Source organism: Chelonoidis abingdonii, chromosome 8 (genome assembly GCF_003597395.2).
Source record: "Chelonoidis abingdonii isolate Lonesome George chromosome 8, CheloAbing_2.0, whole genome shotgun sequence".
Taxonomy (NCBI): Eukaryota; Metazoa; Chordata; order Testudines; family Testudinidae; genus Chelonoidis; species Chelonoidis abingdonii.
Genome location: NC_133776.1, coordinates 63,469,574 through 63,490,559, shown reverse-complemented (window position 1 = coordinate 63,490,559; position 20,986 = coordinate 63,469,574). Strand labels below are relative to the sequence as shown.

General features: G+C 46.5%; 1 protein-coding gene across 7 annotated transcripts in view; it reads right to left on the bottom strand.

Moving 5' to 3' along the window:
* ENOX2 (ecto-NOX disulfide-thiol exchanger 2) overlaps positions 1-20,986 on the bottom strand; it is a 144,992-nt gene that overhangs the window by 79,767 nt on the left and 44,239 nt on the right. For 4 of the 7 annotated variants that reach the window (XM_032786154.2, XM_075068707.1, XM_075068710.1 and 1 more), the window contains exons 2-5: positions 19,888-20,031; positions 14,643-14,777; positions 5,511-5,666; positions 566-772 (exon numbers count right to left, since the gene is read on the bottom strand). In XM_032786154.2, coding sequence (XP_032642045.1) covers positions 566-772; positions 5,511-5,666; positions 14,643-14,777; positions 19,888-20,031 — 642 coding nt within the window. The remainder of the gene's footprint in view (positions 1-565; positions 773-5,510; positions 5,667-14,642; positions 14,778-19,887; positions 20,032-20,986) is intronic. The other 3 variants (XM_075068708.1, XM_032786180.2, XM_075068709.1) reach the window with 2 other exon arrangements.

Here is a 20,986-nt window from a genome sequence, read left to right as displayed (position 1 = left end):
AGGTTTGGGGGACAGAGTGGGTACAGGGTCACTGAAATTCCTGGTTGGTGGCAGCGCTACAGGTTCCAGGCTGGTAATTAAGCTTAGAGGAATTCATGCTGGTACCCCATCTTTTGGACGCCAAGGTTCAGAGTGGGGAATTGTACCATGACAGTCCTGCTCTGAGCAGCGGATTGGACTCGCTGACCTCCTGAGGTCTCTTCCAACCCTAATATTCTGTGATTCTAAATGGCCCTTATTTATCTTTTGGGGAGTCTGCTGGAACAGACCCAGTGGGACATTAATGCACAGGACAGCAGGAGGAATTTTCTGCCTATACCTCACTTCATCCTGATACTTTGCAGAGTTTTGTGGGGAACAAGACACCAGCAGGCACTTTCAGATATTTAAACCAGCAAGAGGATGTCAGACCCCACAGCAATGAAAGAAGTAACCACAGGGAACAAGAAAAAATGCCTCTTCAGATAGCAACAACAAACAGAGCATGTCACATATAACTACACAGAAACAGCTATTTCTCTGTCCCAGTTTCCCAAACCATCATTCGAAGCAAAGGCATGCCTACCAGAGAGATAGAGCGCCTTGTCCACCATGAATTCCTCAGCAAAGCGGATGTGGCAGAAGTTCTTTTTACTCTTCCGAATAGCTATGATCTCTCCACACTGCTCAAAAACCTCCACAATGATCTGCTCGGTCCCGTTTTCTGGTAGTCCGCCTACAAACACCGTCTTGCACCCTGGGGGCCTCTCTCTTGTTGCAGGAGGAGGAAGATCTGCACATAGCAAGGGGTAAAATACTGGAGGTTAGACGGTTGCTCTCCAAGTGCTCCACATATCCACCTATCAGTCCTCAGAGCCAACCATCACTTTCTTTGAACATGTGCTTAATCCCAGTATATCTCACTTTGCCGAGTACTGGCACCTATGGTATTCACCAGGGCCTATCAAGCAGAACTTGTTCACTTGCTGAAATATCCTGGACTTTTAGAGCCATGAATGGATTCCCCAGTGTTAATAAGCACTTCCCTAGTCAATGTGAGGCACGTCACTCTGGCGAGCGTTGGACTTCAGGAGTACTGATAACACAAAACCAACTGCAATGAACAACGCCAAAGGCTGCGCCTCAGCCCTGGGCAGTAGGGCAGATGCACAGTAGTCCCTACAGCAATGTTAATAAAGAGAGAAGATACTCATTACATGCTTTTTACTTTGCTTTTCTTTAATTTATTATTTCAAAATCTTGACACTAGAACAACAAACCAGAAAGGATGACATATTAAAACTATCCCTTTCGTGTGAATACAAAGAATCCCGCTGAAGTGAGAAGACTAAAAAAAATCTTGAAATAGATACAAAACCTGAAATCATCGAGACATCAAATCCATTTTCCACAACAGAATCAATATCCATTGCACTCTCTGATCACAGGAGAAATCCAGCCAAACTACAAAAACCAGACTGACAGGCAACGGAAGACACCAGTGTCTGACCCTGTACCTTCTGACCTGGGCAGCTGGGGAGTCCCTTGGTCTGGGAGGCTGTGCTGACTCAGTATCTCACACACATAGTAGAGGAACACCCACAGGAACGGGCACATCAGAAAGACAGTCATGCTCCAGAGATCTCCAGCCATGCTGGCTTCATCTCCCCACCAACATCACAGCACTTTTTTCCATGCAGCACATTATGTGGGGAACATCCTACTCCAGTCAATTCATACAGCCACTACCCCAGTGTTTCTCAAATTGGGGTTGCTACTCGTATAAAGAAAGCCCCTGGCGGGCCAGGCCGGTTTGTTTACCTGCCCCGTCCACAGGTCCAGCCCGTCACGGCTTCCATTGGCCGCGATTTGCTGCTGCAGGCCAATGGGGGCTGCTGGAAGCGGCAGCCAGTAAGTCCCTTGGCCCGCGCTGCTTCCAGCAGCCCCCATTAGCCTGGAGCAGCGAACCGTGGCCAGTGGGAGCCGCGATCAGCCGGACCTGAGGACAAGGTAGGTAAACAAACCAGCCCGGCCCACCAGGGGCTTTCCCTACACAAGCAGCAACCCCAGTTTGAGAAACACTGCACTATCCTTTCCTCAATACCTGAGAGTGCCATGACATCCTTAGTAAACTGCCCAATGGAGCATACACAGGACTTTATGGCTTGCTATGGTCTCATGAAATGTGCATGCCTTTCTGAGCCTTCTCTTCTGTAAGCATCACTTCTGCAGCCAATGTTTCTTTTCAGTGCCGCAGTTTTATTTCACAGGAACTGCTGGATAGGATCAGTCCCGAGGTCCATCTAGTCTAGTATCTGTCTCTGACAGTGGCAGCACCAGCTGCTTCAGAGGAAGGTGCAAGAACCTCACAGTAGGCAGATGTGGGATAACCTCCTCGTGGATTGTTTTAAACATGAGATTTTATCTCCCCTCCAATTCTCTTTTTAACATTAACTATGATAGCTCTGGCTAGTTGTGTTATCCATATAAATGTCCAATTTCTCTTTGAAGCTTGCTAAATTTTTGGCCTCACCAACAACCTGTGGCAATGAGTTCCACAGTCTAATTTTGTATTATGTAGAAAAAATATTTCTTTATATTTGATTTTCATGCTTAACCCAGGATTATGAAAAGCTGCTAGCTGACACTCAGAAGCTGAGAGTGACAGCTGCTCTCAGCATGTAAGCTTCTGCTTCTGGTGGTGTTTCTAGGCCAGGTGAGTCTAGAATAAGAAGGCAAATGTTCCTCAGCAAAAGGTAACGATACTAACCCAGGTGACTGAGGAGTGATGCCTCCTGCTCTGGGGCACATGTAGGCCGCTTACTGGACTGTGGGCAGAGATGCCTGATAGAGTGAGTTCTGAAGGAGGCGTGGAAGAGGTCCTCTGAGTGGTGAAGACGACAGTTGATCTTGCAGTCATTGTAAAAGGGTGCTCAAGGGCAGAAGTGGGGAAAAGTTCCTTCCCATGAGAGAGCAGAGCTGCAGGCTGGGTGCGGACACCTCACTCATGAGCCCACTCTCTAGCTGGGAGGAGGCCTAACCGGCTGTTTCTGTGGCTATAAACGTGTAATTGCTTCTCCTGATGCTGCTCTGGTGCTTAGCAGACATGCAGCTCCCCATATGTCCAGATCTTCAGCTCCACAGCAGAAAGGCAGACCACTGCTAGCTGTAAATCCTCTTCCCCATCCTGATTATGATTCAGATGCCAAATGCCTTGCACTGGGAACAGGGTGATGTAGATATTCATCCCTGTGACTAATATCCATGAAACTGAATGCCCGTGTCTGTGGGGGCTGAATGTGTGGGGACAAGCTGTATTGTCTATTTTGCTCACACAGAAACATCTACACAACTGCACACTTGCCAGGCCCCAGCTCTAAGTAGTTAGCCAAACCAGCCAGGACCCCAGAGGCAACTGGTATTCTGCCCTTGGAGAGGAAGAGAAGGGGGAGAGGACGCTGGAGGGAGGGATCTGAGCCCATGCCTCACCCTGACAGCCCTCTCCTGGAGCCACAATCCATGCTCCTCATGAACCTGATCAAAGCAGAGAGCCGGGGGAATGGAGACCAAGACCTCCCAGCACAGGAGGTACTAGCTATGCCCACACCATTCACATGCACCTCCAACTAGAAGAACAGTATCACCCTAGAGCAGAGATCCCCAACGCGGTGTCCGTGGGTGCCATGGCGCCCGCCAGGGCATTTATGTGCACCCGCCTAGTGCCCAGCAGGGGAGTGAGGCCACAGCCCCACGCCTGACGAGGACAGAGAACTCAGGCTGCAGGCGTGGTGTTCTCTGTTCCCGGCAGGCACAGGGCCCGCCTAGTGCGCAGCAGGGTAGAGAAGCCGCGGCCCTGCTCCTGCCGGGGACAGAGAACTCCGGGGCTGCAGGCTGCGGGAGCCAGCGTTCTCGGTCCCAGGCGGGTGTGGGGCCCGCCTGGTGCCTAGCAGGGGAGAGAAGCCAGGGCCCCACGCCTGCTGGGGACAGAATACTCCGAGGCTGCAGGCACCGGTGTTCTCTGTCCTTGCAGCTTCTCTCTTCTCTCTGGATTCATATATTAGGTAATATTACATATGATGTGTTTTGTATTAATGTACAAATACAAAATAAGCCTTGAAAAATTGTTGGCGCCCACCACACTCTTCTGAAAACATGAATGTGCTACTGGCCACACAAAGGTTGGGGATCACTGCCTTAGAGCACATCAGGTGCTATCCATACAGTGCTCAGCACTCCTTCCAAGAGCCAGCACTGTCTATATGTGCTGAGGAGAGGCTGGTGTCCTGAAGAAAATCAAAGCAAGCCAGGAAACTTGCATATCTCCCCTGCTGGCCTTTCTGTAACACTGCTAATGCCCCTGTCTGACTGATTCTGTCCTGAGCCCTCCCCTCCGTGCAATCTGAAGAGCAGCACCCCACACCTGCTTTCAGGGACGGTCATGGGGTGTATGTATCCCATGCTGGCCCAGCGACCAAAGGGTTAATACAGGCACTGCCAGCCACTGCTGATTGGACACCTGACAGCAGGTGGGAGGATAAAAGAGCTGGGAAGCAGAGGGGCAGGGTGGCTACCAGAGGAGTGAGCAGGCCGGAGAAAGAACTCCTGCCAACAAGCTAGTAAAGAGCTGCCCACAGACAACAGCCCACTTGGTGATGAACTGCCTGACAGGCTGGAGAGCCTGCAGAGACCCAGGGGAAGGTAGGAAGAAGCTCAGGGCTCTGTCAGAGTCGATGAACTCTGATCCTGCTTATCCAGCTCGAGGGCCCTGAGCTGGTACCCAGAGGCATGGGCGGACCTTGGCTCCCCTCCAGCCTGATAGATTTGGTTTTCAGACTCCTGGTCATCTGCTTCTCTGTGTATTAGTCTTCCTGTCTTGGAGTTTCCACTGGTTCCCATCTGTGATTATTATTGATTTGTACAGGCTGTTATATGCATTTATCTTGCATGTGCTACACCAAGCTTGGCTCCACCAGTCCATTCATACTCCCAGCCCACCCCTGCAGAGTTCGTTACAGAACTGAAACATGGATCAACCAGCACACTCTCTTCAGCCTCCCACCAGCAAGTGTCTAAGATAAAAGCTGCCCTTCTGTACCATTACTCCAGAATCTTCCCATCTTTGTGACCCAATTATGTGTGCAGAAAACCACACCATAGAGTTTAGACCCATAACATTCAAAGGGCAGGAGTACACGTGGATTGCTACCAATTCCCAGGATTATTACTGAAAAAGCTCTAATTCCTTCTGCTTGTCAAGAGCCTGTGAAATGATAAACATCCAGTGACAAGGTGTCAGGACCAATCTGTGCTAATTGCCTTATAACTTGCTTTATAGTCAATGGATCCTTTAAAATGCACATCCTCCACGAACTGTGCTGGTGGGTTGTACAGGGAACAGGCGCCCACATGTTCTAAATGAATCGCACTTTCTTGTGATTTCTGGCTTCTTATTTAGACAGAGGAATGAAAGACATTCATTCTTATTCTCCAACTTACAGAGGTGATGGGCCAGAACATTAGCAGAGTCTTACTTGGGTTGGGTGGGAAAAGGGTGCAGCTTTTGCAGTGAATAATCTCCTTCACTGCTGGCATATCTGGAGGATTAGGTGGTGGAACTATCCCCAAGCCAGGCATCATGGGGTTGATTGGTGGGATTCCCGTCATCATTCCAAGTGCAGGGTCAAAGTCTGAAACGGGAGAGAATAAGGAAGAGTGTTACTATTTATTGTTCCTACTGCAGTTGTGCCTAGGCACCACAAACAGGGCCCCATTCTGTTAGGCGGCACACAAATAAATGACGCAAAGACAGGCCCTGGAGCAGAGTGCTCACAATCTAGGATTTAGACCATACATGACAGATGAGTAAACAGAAAAACATAGGAGGAAGGGAAGGACAAAAGAGAAGAATATGTGAGTAGTTGTGGTACAGCACACAAGTAATTTGGGGCATTAGTTTAATTAAAGAGGGAAAGACTCACAACTAGAGCTATGGGAAATGTTGTCAAATCCATTTTCTACCAGAAAATTGGAAATGTTTTGCCTTCTCATGCACACCTAGGAAATTTTTTCTATCCTACACACCCCAAACACACATTCTGCAGGTGCAACATGAACTGCTACCTTCTCCCAGAAGCAAGAACAGAAGCTGTGCAAAGAAGTTATTATAATTTCCAGCTCAGAAACGTGTGATTATTACAGCCCAGTGCTTCACTGTTTGCTGACAGGAATACAGCACAAAGGAAATTGACATGGATACTTAATGTGATGGATCCATATACTGCACCAAAGATAAATTCACTAGTGATTCTCCTCCACCCCCAATCTGTGCAGTGATAACAGAGGGTGCTCTTGGAAGCACAGCATTAGACTGCACTCATGTCTTAGCTTGCCTCAAATCTTTTCCATCCCAGATGAAAATGAGCTAGATGCTTACATGCCCATTTAGGCAGTCTCTGCTGGAGAAAGGCAGGTGCATTGACACAGCTGTGTGGAGGGAGCCCAGGATGGAACAGCAGGAGAGCTGTAGGCCAAGACTGAGGTTCACTGACAGAATGGTGTGGACATTTCACATGAAGAATATTATTTTAAAATAAAAGAAAGAAAACCTTTCTGCAAAGAAAACCTGAAAATGTGACCAAAGTGTAGGCAGTGCAGTGTGCTCTTCCTGAGTTTGCTGCCAGCCTGGAATTGCAAAGGGAGAACTGCATCATTCAACTCAACAGAACTTTAAATCGAAACCCTAAACATGATAACTTAAATATCTTTGTTGTTAATTACTGCACTGGTGATGATTTTGGAAGAGAAACCTCCAGCCACACTTCTTGTCTCTCAACTTCAAACTGTGCCATGTCTCCCCAGGTATCAAAGCCCCAACTCTCTCCCATGATAAGTATTGCTTTATCAATACAAAATTCCTTGGTGCGTGGGGACAGCATAAAACAAACTGGATGCAATATAAAAATAAACAACACAGGGGTCCGAATGCATTATTCATGTTCACATTTAATTCATTACAATTTAATTCATGTTCACATTTAATTCATTTTTATTTATTTTTTTAACAGTAACCACTAGAAGATTGCAAAGTCGTGGAATTAGGCTGTAGAATTTAGGTCCAACTTGTGGTGGGGTCCATGAGGTCTTGGATGTAGATGGATAAAACAAATTTAGCAAGTTAGAGGATATTTGTGTGCTCAATTTGTTCCCTTCAGGGTGGTGGGCTTCACTTAACCTGCCTACATTTCAGCTAATTCTGCTCTTCCAAATGATGCGCTGCATGTGTTCTCCTCTGGCCACAAGGTGGCAGCATTTCATGTGCTGCTCCAAAGTTAGAGCACTAGTGCTTTTTTTGAAGATTGTCTGGCACCCCACAAAAGCCAGTCCCTCCGCTGGGAAGGTGGCCTGGATGCTGGCCACTTGTCGCTGTTTCTGGCACAGCTGATGGCTGACTCTGGTAGATGAGTTTTACTTTCTTCTGCTTTATCCTGCTATGTTCTTCCCAGGGCTGCATTTCTGCAGCATCTTGATACATGGCTCAGTTTTGCCTGCCTAATTTGGCTTTGCTTAAATTCAATGCACATTTTTCCATTTATTTTACACCATTCCCAAGCTTTTACTGTGACATGGATTTGTACTGACAATGCAGATGTTGGGGCAGCGGAGATGGGCTGCTAGGATTTTGGTACCGAGGAGGGTAGTTTGATACCAGGTGGTGGTTGAAGCTCTAAACCTAGGTAGGTAATCTCTCTCTTCTATCCCAGCCTCTTGTTGGTAGGGCCAGAGGTGACCTGATGCTTTTAAAGTGTTCAGCTCCCAGATCCAGCTCACAAACCCTTAAGAGGAACCAGACACCCTACTTCTCCCCACACTGCATGGCATCTACCCATAATGGGCAGCACATTAGCTGGATGTTTCTGATAAAATGACAGGTAATGAAATAGTTAATATCAACACTTAGGAAAAGGAAGTTATTTACCCTTTGTAACTGGAGTTCTTTCAGGCATGTGGTTCCCATCCATATTCCACTGTGGGTACAAATGCACTTCATGCACCTGAGAGCAGGGAATACTTGCAAGTAGTGTCCATAGGTTCATGCCTGCACTCCTCTTGCTCTGCACCAAGGGCATTAGGGACAGGGGTGGTGTAGAGCAACAGCCTCTCCAGTTCCTTCTCTACCATAAATAGACACAATCTGAAGCAGAGGGAAAGTTGAGTGGGTAGTGGAATACAGAGAGTGATCCTGAAGAACTCCAGTTACAAAGGGTAAATAACTTTCTTTTCTTTTTCGAGTGTTGGTCCCTATGTGTATTGTATTCTGGATGACTGACAGGCAGTATGCAGAAAGGAGGAGGGTGCAAGTAAGTGGTATGGCCAGGAGCAGCGCCAGGGTTTTTGGTGCCCTAGGCGCAGGGCCAGCTCTAGCCATTTCACCGCCCCAAGCACGGCGGCATGCCGCGGGGGGTGCTCTGCCGCTCGCCGGTCCCGCTGCTCCGGTGAACCTGTCGCAGGCGTGCCTGCGGATGCTCCACTGGAGCCGTGGGACCAGCGGACCCTCCACAGGCACGCCTGCGGGAGGTCCACCGAAGCTGCCTGCCGCCCTCCCAGTCAAAGCTGGCCCTGCCTAGGCCGGGGTCCTTCCCGCGCTCCTGGTCAGCGGCAATTCGGCGGCAGGGGCTCCTTCCGTGCTCCCCGTCTTCGGGGCACTTCAGCGGCGGGTCCCGGAGCGAGTGAAGGACCCGCCGCAGAATTGCCGCCAAAGACCCGGAATGCGGAAGGAACCCCTGCCGCCAAATTGCCACCAAGTATGGCAAAATGCCGCCCCCACAAATCCTGGTGCCCTAGGCGACCGCCTAGGTTGCCTAAATGGAAGCACTGGCCCTGGGTATGGCTGCTTGTAGAACTACTGTTCCAAAAGATGCGTCAGCGGAATAGGATTGGACCAAGGCGTAATGTCTCATGAATGCATGGATGGAGCTCCATGTAGCAGCCCTGCAAATGTCAATCAAGCAGGGGTATCTCTTGAAGTGATGCTACTGAAGATGCTTGTACTCTCATTGAGTGAGCCCATACGTCATGAGGAGGAGGAGGATATGCCAGCTCATAAAGTAGGATACAACCAGAGATCCACTTACAGATTCCCTGGGAAGAAACAGCTTGTCCTCCGACTTATTCAGCTGTGACAACAGCCAGCCTAGGTGACTTTCTGATTTGTTTTGTCCTCTGCAGCAAAAATGCCAACATTTGTCTTACATCAAGGGAATGTCTCTTCTCCTCAACAGATGCACGGGGCTTTGGGTGAATACAAGAAAGTGGATAGTCTGATTATGTGAAACTCCAAAGCTGCCTTTAGAGTGAATTTTGGGTATAGTCACAGTGAGATTTTGGCCTTTATGGAATATAGTGCATTGTGGATCGGTCATTATGGTTCCATGTTGACCCACCCTGGACAAGATGATGGCAGCAAAGAAGGTGGCCTTGACTGACAGGTAAAACACTGAACACATAGTTAAGCTAACACAAAGGTGGCTTGGTGAGTGTAGAAAATACTAATTTAAGATCCCAATCAGGGGCTGGCTTCATCAGTGGAAAAGTTCTAAGTAAACCTCTTAAGAATCTAGACGTGGCTGGGTGAATAAAGACGAGTAGCCCTCCACTGGTGGGCGACACATGCTGATTGTCGCCAGGTGACCCTGTAGCGAACTAAGGGAAAGACCTGCTGTCTTAAGGGTAAGGAGATAATCTATGCTAGCAGCAATACTCACTGTCTTTAGAGACCTATGATACTGCTGGGCACACATACAGAAACACTTCCACTGACCTAAGTAGCATTTCCTGTAGTGTCCTTTCTGCTGTTACTGGGAACAGTTTGCACAGCTTCAGAGCAGGAGCATTCTAGGTCCAATGCTCACCCAAATACCAAGCTCTAAGGTGAAGAGCATCCGGACTGAGATTCCTGACTCTGCTGTTCTCTTGAATCAAAGAGATCCAGGAAAGGTTGAATGCTGATGAGCGGACAGACTGAAATTTGCAAGAGACTTGTGAACCAGAATTTTGGGGCCATATGGGCATAATGTTCCAAAGAACCTAGGGTAGCAGTGGAGTAGGAGGAAAGACATAGTTCAAGCTGTCTGTCCAAGGGAGTAGGAGACCATTGCTTCTGAATTACTGGCCTTGAACTCCCTTGGAGCAGTGTACATTGCACTTCCTATTCTCCTGGGAGGCAAACAGGTCCCAGGTTGGGGTTCCCCACTTACTGAAGATGTTGTTCACCACTAAGAACATGAGACCTGAAGAACACCGGGCCCACACTGGTCAGACCAATAGTCCATAAAGCCCAGTATCCTGTCTTCCAATAGCGGTCGATGTCAGGTGCTTCCGATGGAATGAACACAAAAGGGCAATTATCGAGTGATCCATTCCATCTTCCACTCCCAGCTTCTGGCAGTCAGAGGCAAGGGAAACTCAGAGCATGAGATCACACCCTGACCATCTTAGCTAATAGCCATTAATGGCTCTTATCCACTATGAACTTATCTAATTCTTTTTTGAATCCAGGTATACTTTTGGCCTTTACAAAATCACTGGAAGTGAGTTCCACAGGTTGATTTGCATTGTGTAAGAAGTACTTACTTTTGTGTTTTAAAGCTGCTGCCTATTGATTTCATTGGGAGATGCCTGATTCTTGTGTTATATGAAAGGGTAAACACCACCTCCTTATTCACTTTCACCACACCAGTCATGATTTTGTAAACCTCTATCACAGGGGTGGCCAACCTGTGGCTCCGGAGCCACATGTAGCTCTTCAGAAGTTAATATGTGGCTCCTTGTATAGGCACCGACTCCAGAGATAGAGCTACAGGCACCAACTCTCCAATGTGCTGGGGGGGGTGGGCTCACTGCTTAACCGCTGGCTCTGCCCCCTCTCCTGAGCCTGTCATGCCCTCCCCCCGAGCCTCCTGCTTGTCACAAAACAGCTGATTGTGATGTGTGGGTAGGGAGGGGGAGGCGCTGATTGGCAGGGCTGCCGGTGGGTGGGAGGCCCTGGGAGCGAGGGCAGAGCTGATGAGGGGCTGCTGACGTATTACTGTGGCTCTTTGGCATGTACATTGGTAAATTCTGGCCCCTTCTCAGGCTCGGGTTGGCCACCTCTGCTCTTATCATATCCTCCCCTTACTCATCTCTTTTCCAAGCTTTTTAATCTCTCCTCAGACGGAAGCTGTTTCATACCCTTAATCATTTTTGCTGCCCGACTCTGTACATTGTCCATTTCATTTTGTTTGTGAGGTTTTTGGGTAATTGGCGCTGGTTTAAGAGAATGTAGCTCATGTTCCCTCTCTGAACTCCCTCACAAAGCTCCCGTTTGCTGCTCCTGGTCACAGTGATTTAGGAACCCACAAAATTTGTTGTGATTGCCATAAAATTTGACAGGCGAGGGGAGCTTGGGCTCACGGAAAGTAGGGGCCAGAGCTGAAGGCAACACGGCTTGAGCTCGCAGCACCACATTCTGCACCTGCAAGATTGCAACTTACGTCCACAAGGCTCCCACTATCTGTGTCAGAGATAGTGGCCTTTGTAGGATCCATGTTTGCCGTATAGTTCCCTTATTATTGGTGGGGTTTTTGGACTGCTCAAACTGGCAGAGTCAGAGATAGGGGTAGTCATGCCTTGTGGTTGGAGCAGGAGTCAGGCTTAGTGATTAGAGCAGGAGTGTAGCCAGGAATAGGAGCCCAGGGTCAGAGCCAGAGTCAAAGGCCAAGTGGCAGAGCTGAGGGTCAGAAATGAGTTACCATGAGTGAGCAAGACAGGGGCAAGGCTAGGAACAAGCCAGCACAAGAGCTATCATAGCCATAGCAAATGGTTTGAGCAGCCATTGAACTTCAGAGTTGGTCTTCTGCTTTTTCCAGTCGATCAGGTGGTGTGGCCAATCAGGCAGCCTACTATAGGCCAGCTGTGCTCATTAGATTACCCAGAGGCTGGCTCTGTAGCAGGCCCTGCTTCCTCACACTCTGTTAATGTGGCTTGCTATACTCCGCATAGTGAGGAGAAGGTGGAGCTTTTCACCAGGAGCGGACTCAAGCCACTGCTTGATTTCTGAATCGGTACACACAGTCAGACAGTGCACTGGTTCTGACTGGTGCTGAATCCAGATGTGCAATGGAAATCACAGATGCTTTGTGCATTCTTATAATGGGTATGCACAGTTCCACACAGGAGGGGAATGAAATGGTATTTGAGGCTGTTGTGTGAGAGAGATTTTGGAAAACATATTGGTATTGTGCATCATGAGTAAGGCTAAGATTTTGTCATGGATATTATTAGTAAAAGTCAAGGATAGGTCACAGACAAAACAGAAAAATTCACTGAAGCCATAACCTGTCCCTAACTTTTACTAAAAATGTCCGACACAATGGGGATCTACGGATTCCCACACTACTTCAAGCAGGGCAGCTGCAGGGACTAGGAGCTGCCTGTGGCAGCTGGGAACTGTGGGGTACCCCTCCCACCTGCAGCTCCCAGCATCCACAGGGGCCAGGATCTTGGATTCCTCCGCAGCAGCTCGGATCTGCCTGCCATCCCTGGTGGCTGCAACAGCCAGGAGCTCAGGGGTTCCCTGCCATCTCCCACGGTCCAGAGCTCAGGGGTTCCCCCACTACCGGCAGGGAGCACGGGGTCCCCAGCTGCTGCTCGCCAGGAGCTGAGGGGGGGAGTGTCTTCCACTGCCCCCAGCGGTAGGGAGCTGGATGGATTCCCCGCCACCCCACAGCTTCTTGCCCCAGCGGGCAGCAGGGGAACCTGCAGCTCCTGACCATGGCAGGCTGAAGTCACGGAGGCTGCTGGAAGTCACAGATTCCGTGACTAAATTGCAGCCTTAATCATGAGTTCTGGAAACACTTTCAAGAAGAGTATGAAGGCATGTTCTGTATTTTATTCAGCCTGGCAATGTGCTGCCATTCATAGTTTATGAATTACTGAGATGATAATTTGTAGTTTTTTATTACAAAACTTTCACATTGGGTGTGTGATGACATTCATTAAGGTTTGTGCCACTTGTTTAAGTATGTATAATAAAACTTGTTATTGTAGCCTTGTGTGCAAATCAAACATTTTATTTTACACAGGTATTTACATAGTGTACCAACCAGTAATGCAGACCAGCTGCCATCATGGCATGGAGCACAATGGTATAACTGAACTTGGTCCAAAACCAAAGTCCATGCTCTCCTTGTTTTTTCTCACGTTTTGCATGTATGGGCCACACCTGGACAGCAGTGGATGCACGTACTAGTTACATTGGTCCATTCCATGTGCTAGTATTTATCTAGTTAGAGCAGGACTCAGGCTCTGACCCACACCCTAGCAGGGTCCACGGGCCTGAGTCAAGAAGGCTTCCTGGCCTGAGTCAGACTAATTTCCGTCATGGACAGAATGGAGTGTGGCAAAGCACCTGCTTCTCCTCAGCAGGCTCAGTCCTTTTTAGACTTGGTGACACAGGCTTGGGCAAAGCAAAATCCTTCCAGGTTGCACAGGGTCTGGCTGATCCCTCCCTCAGTCAGTCCCTTGTGCTGGGTTTCTCCGCTTCTGGGGACAGAGTGCACTCTTCCTTGCTGGAAGGGTTCAGAGCCTTGCTGCACCTAACTTGCCAGCTGCTTATCTCACTCTCCCCCCTGCTTCCATGCCAGGGACGGTTTAAAAAGGTCTCCAGCAGTTGGGGCCAGCTGAACCTAATTAGTTCCCTGGTAACTCCTTTTCCAGCTAAACCTTATTTCCCCATGGCTCTCTCTCCTCAGTGGATAGGGAGAGGCCTTTTAAACCCCAATCCCCCCTCCCCCCCCAGGACTAATTAGTACCCCTTCCTTTGTAGCCATTTGTCCTGGGTTTGCCACAGGTGGCTTAGGCTTGAACCACAGTTCAAGTGTGCTGTGTAGATAGACGCCTCCATTAACCCCTGCCCTACTCTATCATGTAACCCCATACTATTTCCTCTACTCTGCCTTGTGTCTAATTGATTCAAAGCTTGTTCACTGCTGAATTAACTCATCAGCAAACCATTATTGGCTCAGTTCCAGAGCATCAGTATGAAGCAAGCAAAGTGAACAGCTTTGCTTGTGCCATGAAAGATGGCTGCTGCAGCCTTGGGCTCGCCATACACACAACTCAGCCAATGCCTCTCACTCCTGACCTGCTCATGCCTGCTGTTCCAGTCTGAGCTTTTATACTGGGCCCTGTGTGGTAACTCTTCCAGAACACGGGAAGGGGAGTTGAAATGTTATTAAATACCCATCAAACTAAACTTAAGTTCATTTTTTAAATCAGCACAGTTTAGACCAGGGGTCGGCAACCTCCACTTCCATTGGCCGGGAACAACGAACCGCAGCCACTGGGAGCTGTGGGGGGCCATGCCCGTGGACGGTGAATGTAAACAAAATGTCTCACGGCCCACCAGCGGATTACCCTGATGGGCCACGTGCCAAAGGTTGCCGAACCCTGGTTTAGACTCTAGATAAGTCACCTTGCACAGTCTGTGCATTTTAGGCATTCATCACCTTTGTGGGTTTTTGAGGCAGAAATAAATATCAGTTTAGGTAAACTCCTCTAAATATGTCCTCAGTGCTGACAGCAGTTAGCAAATTAATGACAGACATAGCATCAATTAAGTTACATACCAGGCAGCAGCGGCTGCCCTGACATTCCCATCGGTCCCATTCCTAGATTGTTCATCGCAGTGGCCCATGCAGTGAGGTCCGACATAGGCAAGCCCATTGGTGTGGAGTCTGCATTCAGATTTCTAACACCATCTGCTAAAAGGAAAGGTTGATTAATTTTAGCATTTGGAAACTTGGTGCTCCGCCTGTTCCTCTACAGAGCAAGCATTACCCAACAAGGTTCTGCAGTATCTACACCAGTGGCTCTCAACCTTTCCAGACTACTCTACCCGTTTCAGGAGTCTGATTTGTCTTGCATATCACCTCACTTAAAAACTACTTAGTTACAAAATCAGACACAAAAATACAAAAGTGTCACAGCACACAGTTACTGAAAAATTGCTGACTTTCTTATTTTTACCACATAATTGTAAAATAAATCAATTGGAATATAAATATTGTACTTACATTTCAGTGTATAGTATATAGAGTGGTATAAATAAGTCATTGTATAAAATTTTAGTTTGCACTGACATCACTAGTGCTTTTTATGTGCATGTTGTAAAACTAGGCATCTAGATGAGCTGATGTAGCCCGGAAGACCTCTGTGAACCCGCAGGGGTACATGTACCCCTGGTTGAGAACCACTGATCTGCACCAACAGTGACCTTGATCCCAGCACCAGCACTGTGCCACTTGGGAAAAGAGCTGCTGCCATCATACGCTGTAAAAGACTTTCCAAAGAAAAAAAGGTTGGTGTCATCTCCATGACTAATACACTTATTGGTTTCAGGTGTAGCTCCTCCAATGTTCTTGAGAGTTGCTCACAGAGCCCTTGTAGATGTGCTGTTTTGTGGGGGCGGCAGCCTTTTCATCTTCTGACAGAAGCATAAAAACCGGGGCACAGATCCTCACGGGTTGTAAACTCACATAGCTCAAATAAGGTCAAGGCCAATATACACCAGCTGAGGCTCTGGTCCCTTCCCATTTGGAAACATTTATTTCATATTAGCAGAAAAAATTAACCACTTTCAGTATATTTCCCTTCATGCTGGAAGTTATGTGTAAATTTTTAACAGTTAGGGTAATTAACCACTGGAACAATTTACCAAGGGTCGTGGTAGACTCTACATCACTGACAATTTTTAAATCAGGATTGACTGTTTTTCTAAAAGATCTGCTCTAAGGATTATTTTGTGAACGTTCTATGGTTTGTGTTATACAGGAGGCCAGACTACATGATCACAATAGTCCCTTCCTGCTTTCGAATCTATGAATCTGTGAACTTGCTCAAAGGCTCTGAAGATGAAAGGAAGGGCAATAATGGGGAAGGAGAGATGGCATTGAGGATAGGTTTCTCCAGTCAAGCGATTCAAGAGCAAAAGGAATAGGAACCAGATCAGAGAGATCAGTTAAAGGAGAAGGTGGGAGGACCAAAGATAGGGCCGGATGGGGCTGAGAGGTTAGAGGGACATAGTAACAGACTCAGCGAAGAGACTAAAGAGGAGGAGAGCGCAGAACTACACAGAAGAGGGCAGTTTATTCCTCTGCCCCACATCATGTACACATAATGCTGAAAAAGCCTTACTCTTAATTGCACAGTGGTCCTCTTTATAACCATGCACAATCCATGCTGAGGGCAGTAATTTCCCATTGTTCATAAAGATTCCATGTGCCAGCAAGTAAATCAACATCACAAGACACAAAGCCCATATAACTAAGCTAGGCCAAAGTCATGAATTTATAGCACCTATATATATAGAAAAAAGAGTCATGTGGTGACAAAGCATCACATTTCATGTCAAAGGCATACATGTATGAAGCCTGCTATATGCCAGTGCTCTGTTGTTCATGTTTACAATATTCCATCCACTAACTTTACAAGTACAGGGCCTTCTTCAAATGTACGAGGTTTTCAGCATATGACTGAACTTTATGCTCTTCTGAAAAAGTGATGGAGAAGATATTAGTACAGCACTGGGACTCTGAAGTTGAATTGTCCCAAGGGTGTGGGCCACTTCCCAAGATTATTGCTGTTGCAGGGGCCTTGGGCACTGGCGCACCTCAGTCCCTCCTATTCTCTACCTGTGGCACATAACAGTCTAGTCTCCTGTGGGCTGTGATACTTTGATGTCACTTCAGTTGGGTTCAGTGTATTAGTGGCTGGGTGGTACTGGTGGCCTGTGGTATACAGGAGGTCAGACTACATGATCTGGTGGTCTCTTCTGGCCTTAAACTCTATGACTCAAGCCATTCAAATTATTTCTTAAAGCTGTTAGAAAAAGCTTTCATCTAGAAATAATACAGCTTCCAAACTTGGTATTTGGGAAGGTAGGAGGCTGACAGAGCTATTGGGCAAATTAAGGTAATTCTAGTGACCTAAATTGTGAATGCTTTGGAATGTCTTGGGTTTGTTTTGTATACTGGAACCTTTACTTTGAATTTTCTGGTTTTTAATATTAGGTCACTGCTGACAAATCTCTGACAGACATTGAACTGGTATCTAATAATCTAACAATACTGAAATGTTATAATTTTATGAACACTGTGTGTTACCTAGCCACTGAAGTGCAGTTATTGTATATTGGGTTATAAGACCTCATACGAACATGTTGTTCAAGCTTAATAGGGGGCCATGAGTAAAACAAGCAGGAAAAGAGCCCAATAGATCAAGACAAGCAACCTCTCAACACACAAGGAGGGCAATTACAAGACAGTGACTCCTGGCTCCAGGCTGAAGTGACACAGCTGTTCTGCTAATCTGGGAATGAAGAGATCAAAAGAACCTTTAAAAAACCCTTCTCAGGAAAGGAAGGGGAGGGGACTGTCAATTGTTGGGTGGACAGGGTGGACACAGAGAGAGGCCCAGCAGAGGTGTTCAAACCAGTTGGCATACATATAAACTGGTTTATTGTTATTATAGTTCTTCTCTCATTGATACAATTACCAATAGATTTCCTATTTTATTTTCCAGATATAATGTTATTTCACATAAAAGAAATAGAAGACAAATGTTCACTTTTATTATTTATTTTATAGCTGTCAAACAACATTCTTATTTACTTATCCGTCTATTGGCAGAGGAAAATGCACACACAAGTGGATTCATTTACCTTCATTTACATACAAGGAATGTCTTTACATTCCTATCTACCTAACAGCAGCAGCAGTATTTCTTAGGATCTGTGGAATGAGGAGTCATCCCTGAACTGTAGCCTGATCAAGCAACATGCAGTGAGAATCATTCCTGCACTAGACTCCAGCCAATCCACAAGCCAGGAGCTAGTCTGGGGATACTTCGACCAGGTATATAAACCTCACAGGTAAAACAGCAGCTCAGTCTGCTCAGCATCACTTCATGGTTTGAAACTCTCCTCTGCCTGACAGTGGTGACAGATTCCACAGGGTCCAGTCCTGCTCTTGCTCCAGTGTTGTCCCCAGTCCTGTTCCAGCCCTGATCACCTCCAGCCTAGCTTCCAGCCCTACCCTGCCTTCTTCCAACCTTGCTCCTGACTCCCAATTCCGGCTCTGACCCCCAAGGCCCGAGTGCCACTGCTCTGACCACTAGGCCTGAGCATTCTTACCTCGGTTTCTGACAGGTTTCAATTAATTGTCAATATGAAGTCAAAGGAGAATTTTCCATAACAATTTAGTTTTCCCAATTATATGTTTTTTTTCCATTTTTCATGGCTTTTCATTTCTCAGGGAAAATAGTAAAGTTTCATTATTAACCTGTCATCAGTAATAATTGGTCTACACATTAAATAAGTACCTTGCATTTATTTCTAGTCACCATCTATTTTACTATCATAGGAAACTAGAGAAATGTGCTTTCCGAAACGTTTTTGAACATTAGTTAAGGTTGATCTTGGACTTTTTTCCCCTTCAAACTATATAAATCTAGGAAATAAAAAGAGAAAGTTTACTTTTCCACTTTCATTTCTAAGAATAAACCGTTACTGATATTCTGTATATTCCCTGTTACGATCTAAAAATCACATTACCACAATTCAGTAATAACCTGCTATGGAGCCTGAACTCCATCTACTGCTACTTGCAAGAACATTGCATGATTTGGAAAACTAGTGTGGAAATCAATGCAAATTTAGCCAACATAATATAGCTATGAGTGGAATGAAAAAGAGAATAATGTCTGGAAAAAGAAATATTAAGAAACCTAAACAGACATTAGCTAGTAAATTGACCGTGTAGTTTAAAGCTTTTTGAATTGAGGACCCTCTGTCTTCCTCATAACATGGGCTGTCTCTTTCCCATTCTACCTGGCCGAATAGGAATATTGCCTTCCCTGTGGTTGCAATCCTACAAAAAAAAAGATCAATGCATGTGGGATTCACTGTGGGTATTCTGCAGATAGTGATACATGCAATCTGAACAGCCCATGGTAGGCTTGCAGAGCTGAGAAAAGACCCACTGTTTTCAAATCACAATTTTACTGAGAGTCTCATAATATTTGGTGTTTTTCTTAAAGCCCCAGACCCTGGAATCATGAGATTACATAAGAATCTCAGCTTTCATTTTTTCAACGGTTTGGGAAATGCTGGCCTAGATGATCAGCAGAGATCTGCTTTGACAAAGTGATAAATTCTGGCTGTTTTGGGTTAAAATTCACATTAGTCTTGAACTCTATTTAAAGAGTTCTAGACGCCACTTGACTAAGGTGACAAGATAGCAAGTGTAAAAAAATCAGCGAGTAGGGGGCAATAGTTGCCTATATAAGAAAATGTGAATTCTGAAGGCTCAAAGACCAGAAAGCATATGAAAGGCACTCAACATTTACTGTGTTTTAATATCTCATTATTTTAGCCAGTCTCATAATTTGGGGGGCCTGAGTCATCATTTTTGAATCACGATTTCAAAACGATTAACACCACACAGGGTGTTGGAGTCTGGCACATCCACTTCTCCAGATGAAGACACTCTCATATCTGTATATAAATGGCAACTAGCCTCAATATACAGAAGTGAAGGGAACACACAGGAAGCCACGACCAATTTTTCACACCAACCTGATCCAAAACAGAAAACCTGCTGGCTAATCCAGCCTTGAGCATGTACCAAGCTGTGATTCCAGTTATTTCTAGCTATCCAGTGACAAGTGACAGAAACAGATCCCCCCAGTAACTCTGAATTACTGACACAGCAGGAACTAAAAGCTACTTTGCTTTGCCATTTTAAGCAGAAGCCTCAGTTGTTTCCCTCAGATATTCTTCCCCAGCTAAATACATAATGTTTCTATCTGGCTCACTTGCAGAAATGTTTGTTCTCTTTCTCTTCTTGCTTGACTCCCCTCCATTCTCAACTGCACTTTCAGAAACCAGAGGGCCAGTAGTGTTGGTAAACTGCAGAGGTCCGTTGTTAGTGGCAGGATCAAAGGACAGCTGGCTTAATCCTGTAAAAGAGAAATAACTCATTAGGGGGATATTTTCAGATTTTCGTGATCTTCATATAGTATCTCAGAAATTGGAGAAGAAAAGACACATCAGATACCATATACTGCATGCCCTGAGGGGCTAGTGCAGGATTCTTTCCCTCATTCTGTTCTCCAGGGATTTGTCTGATAGCTATCACAGCAAGCCAGGGTTGAATGAGTTCCCCCTCCCTGCCCTGTTGATGAACTGGGGGAAAAGACATAAGGAACTGACTGTATTTGCACAGACACACTTACTTTACTCAGGTCAGAGGCTCCCTGGCTATTTACTGGCATAACCCCATTTTAATTAACTATTTTTTCCCCACAACCCCAGACAGCATGGAGGATGTCATTTGGCTATACATAATGGTATCCTCTGCACAGCATATTCTCATACATATGGTGTGTGATGTCCTGCTGTGTGGACACCGTTATGTAAAGCCAAATGATATCCTCCATGAACCTTGACTCGCACACATGCATGGAGCCAATGGCATACTGCACACACTTGGGATCACCTCACCACCTATACTGATGGTGTGACCCCACTTGAGATTGTGACCCACGGTTTGGGAAATGCTGGCCTAGATGATCAGCAGAGATCTGCTTTGACAAAGTGATAAATTCCAGCTGTTTTGGGTTAAAATTCACATTAGTCTTGAACTCTGTTTAAAGAGTTCTAGACACCATTTGACTAGGGTGACCAGATAGCAAGTGTAAAAAAATCAGGGAGTGGGGGGCAATAGTTGCCTATATAAGAAAATGCCCCCAAAATCGGGCCTGTCCCTATAAAATCAGGACATCTGGTCACCCTACATTTGACCCTCCCCCTCCAGTGTTTAAAGATGGATCTGATCAGACCAGACACAATTTAGAGTCCTTATTTCAGTTCAGTGATCACAAGAGCTGAAATCACAGATGAGTGGTCTAGGGG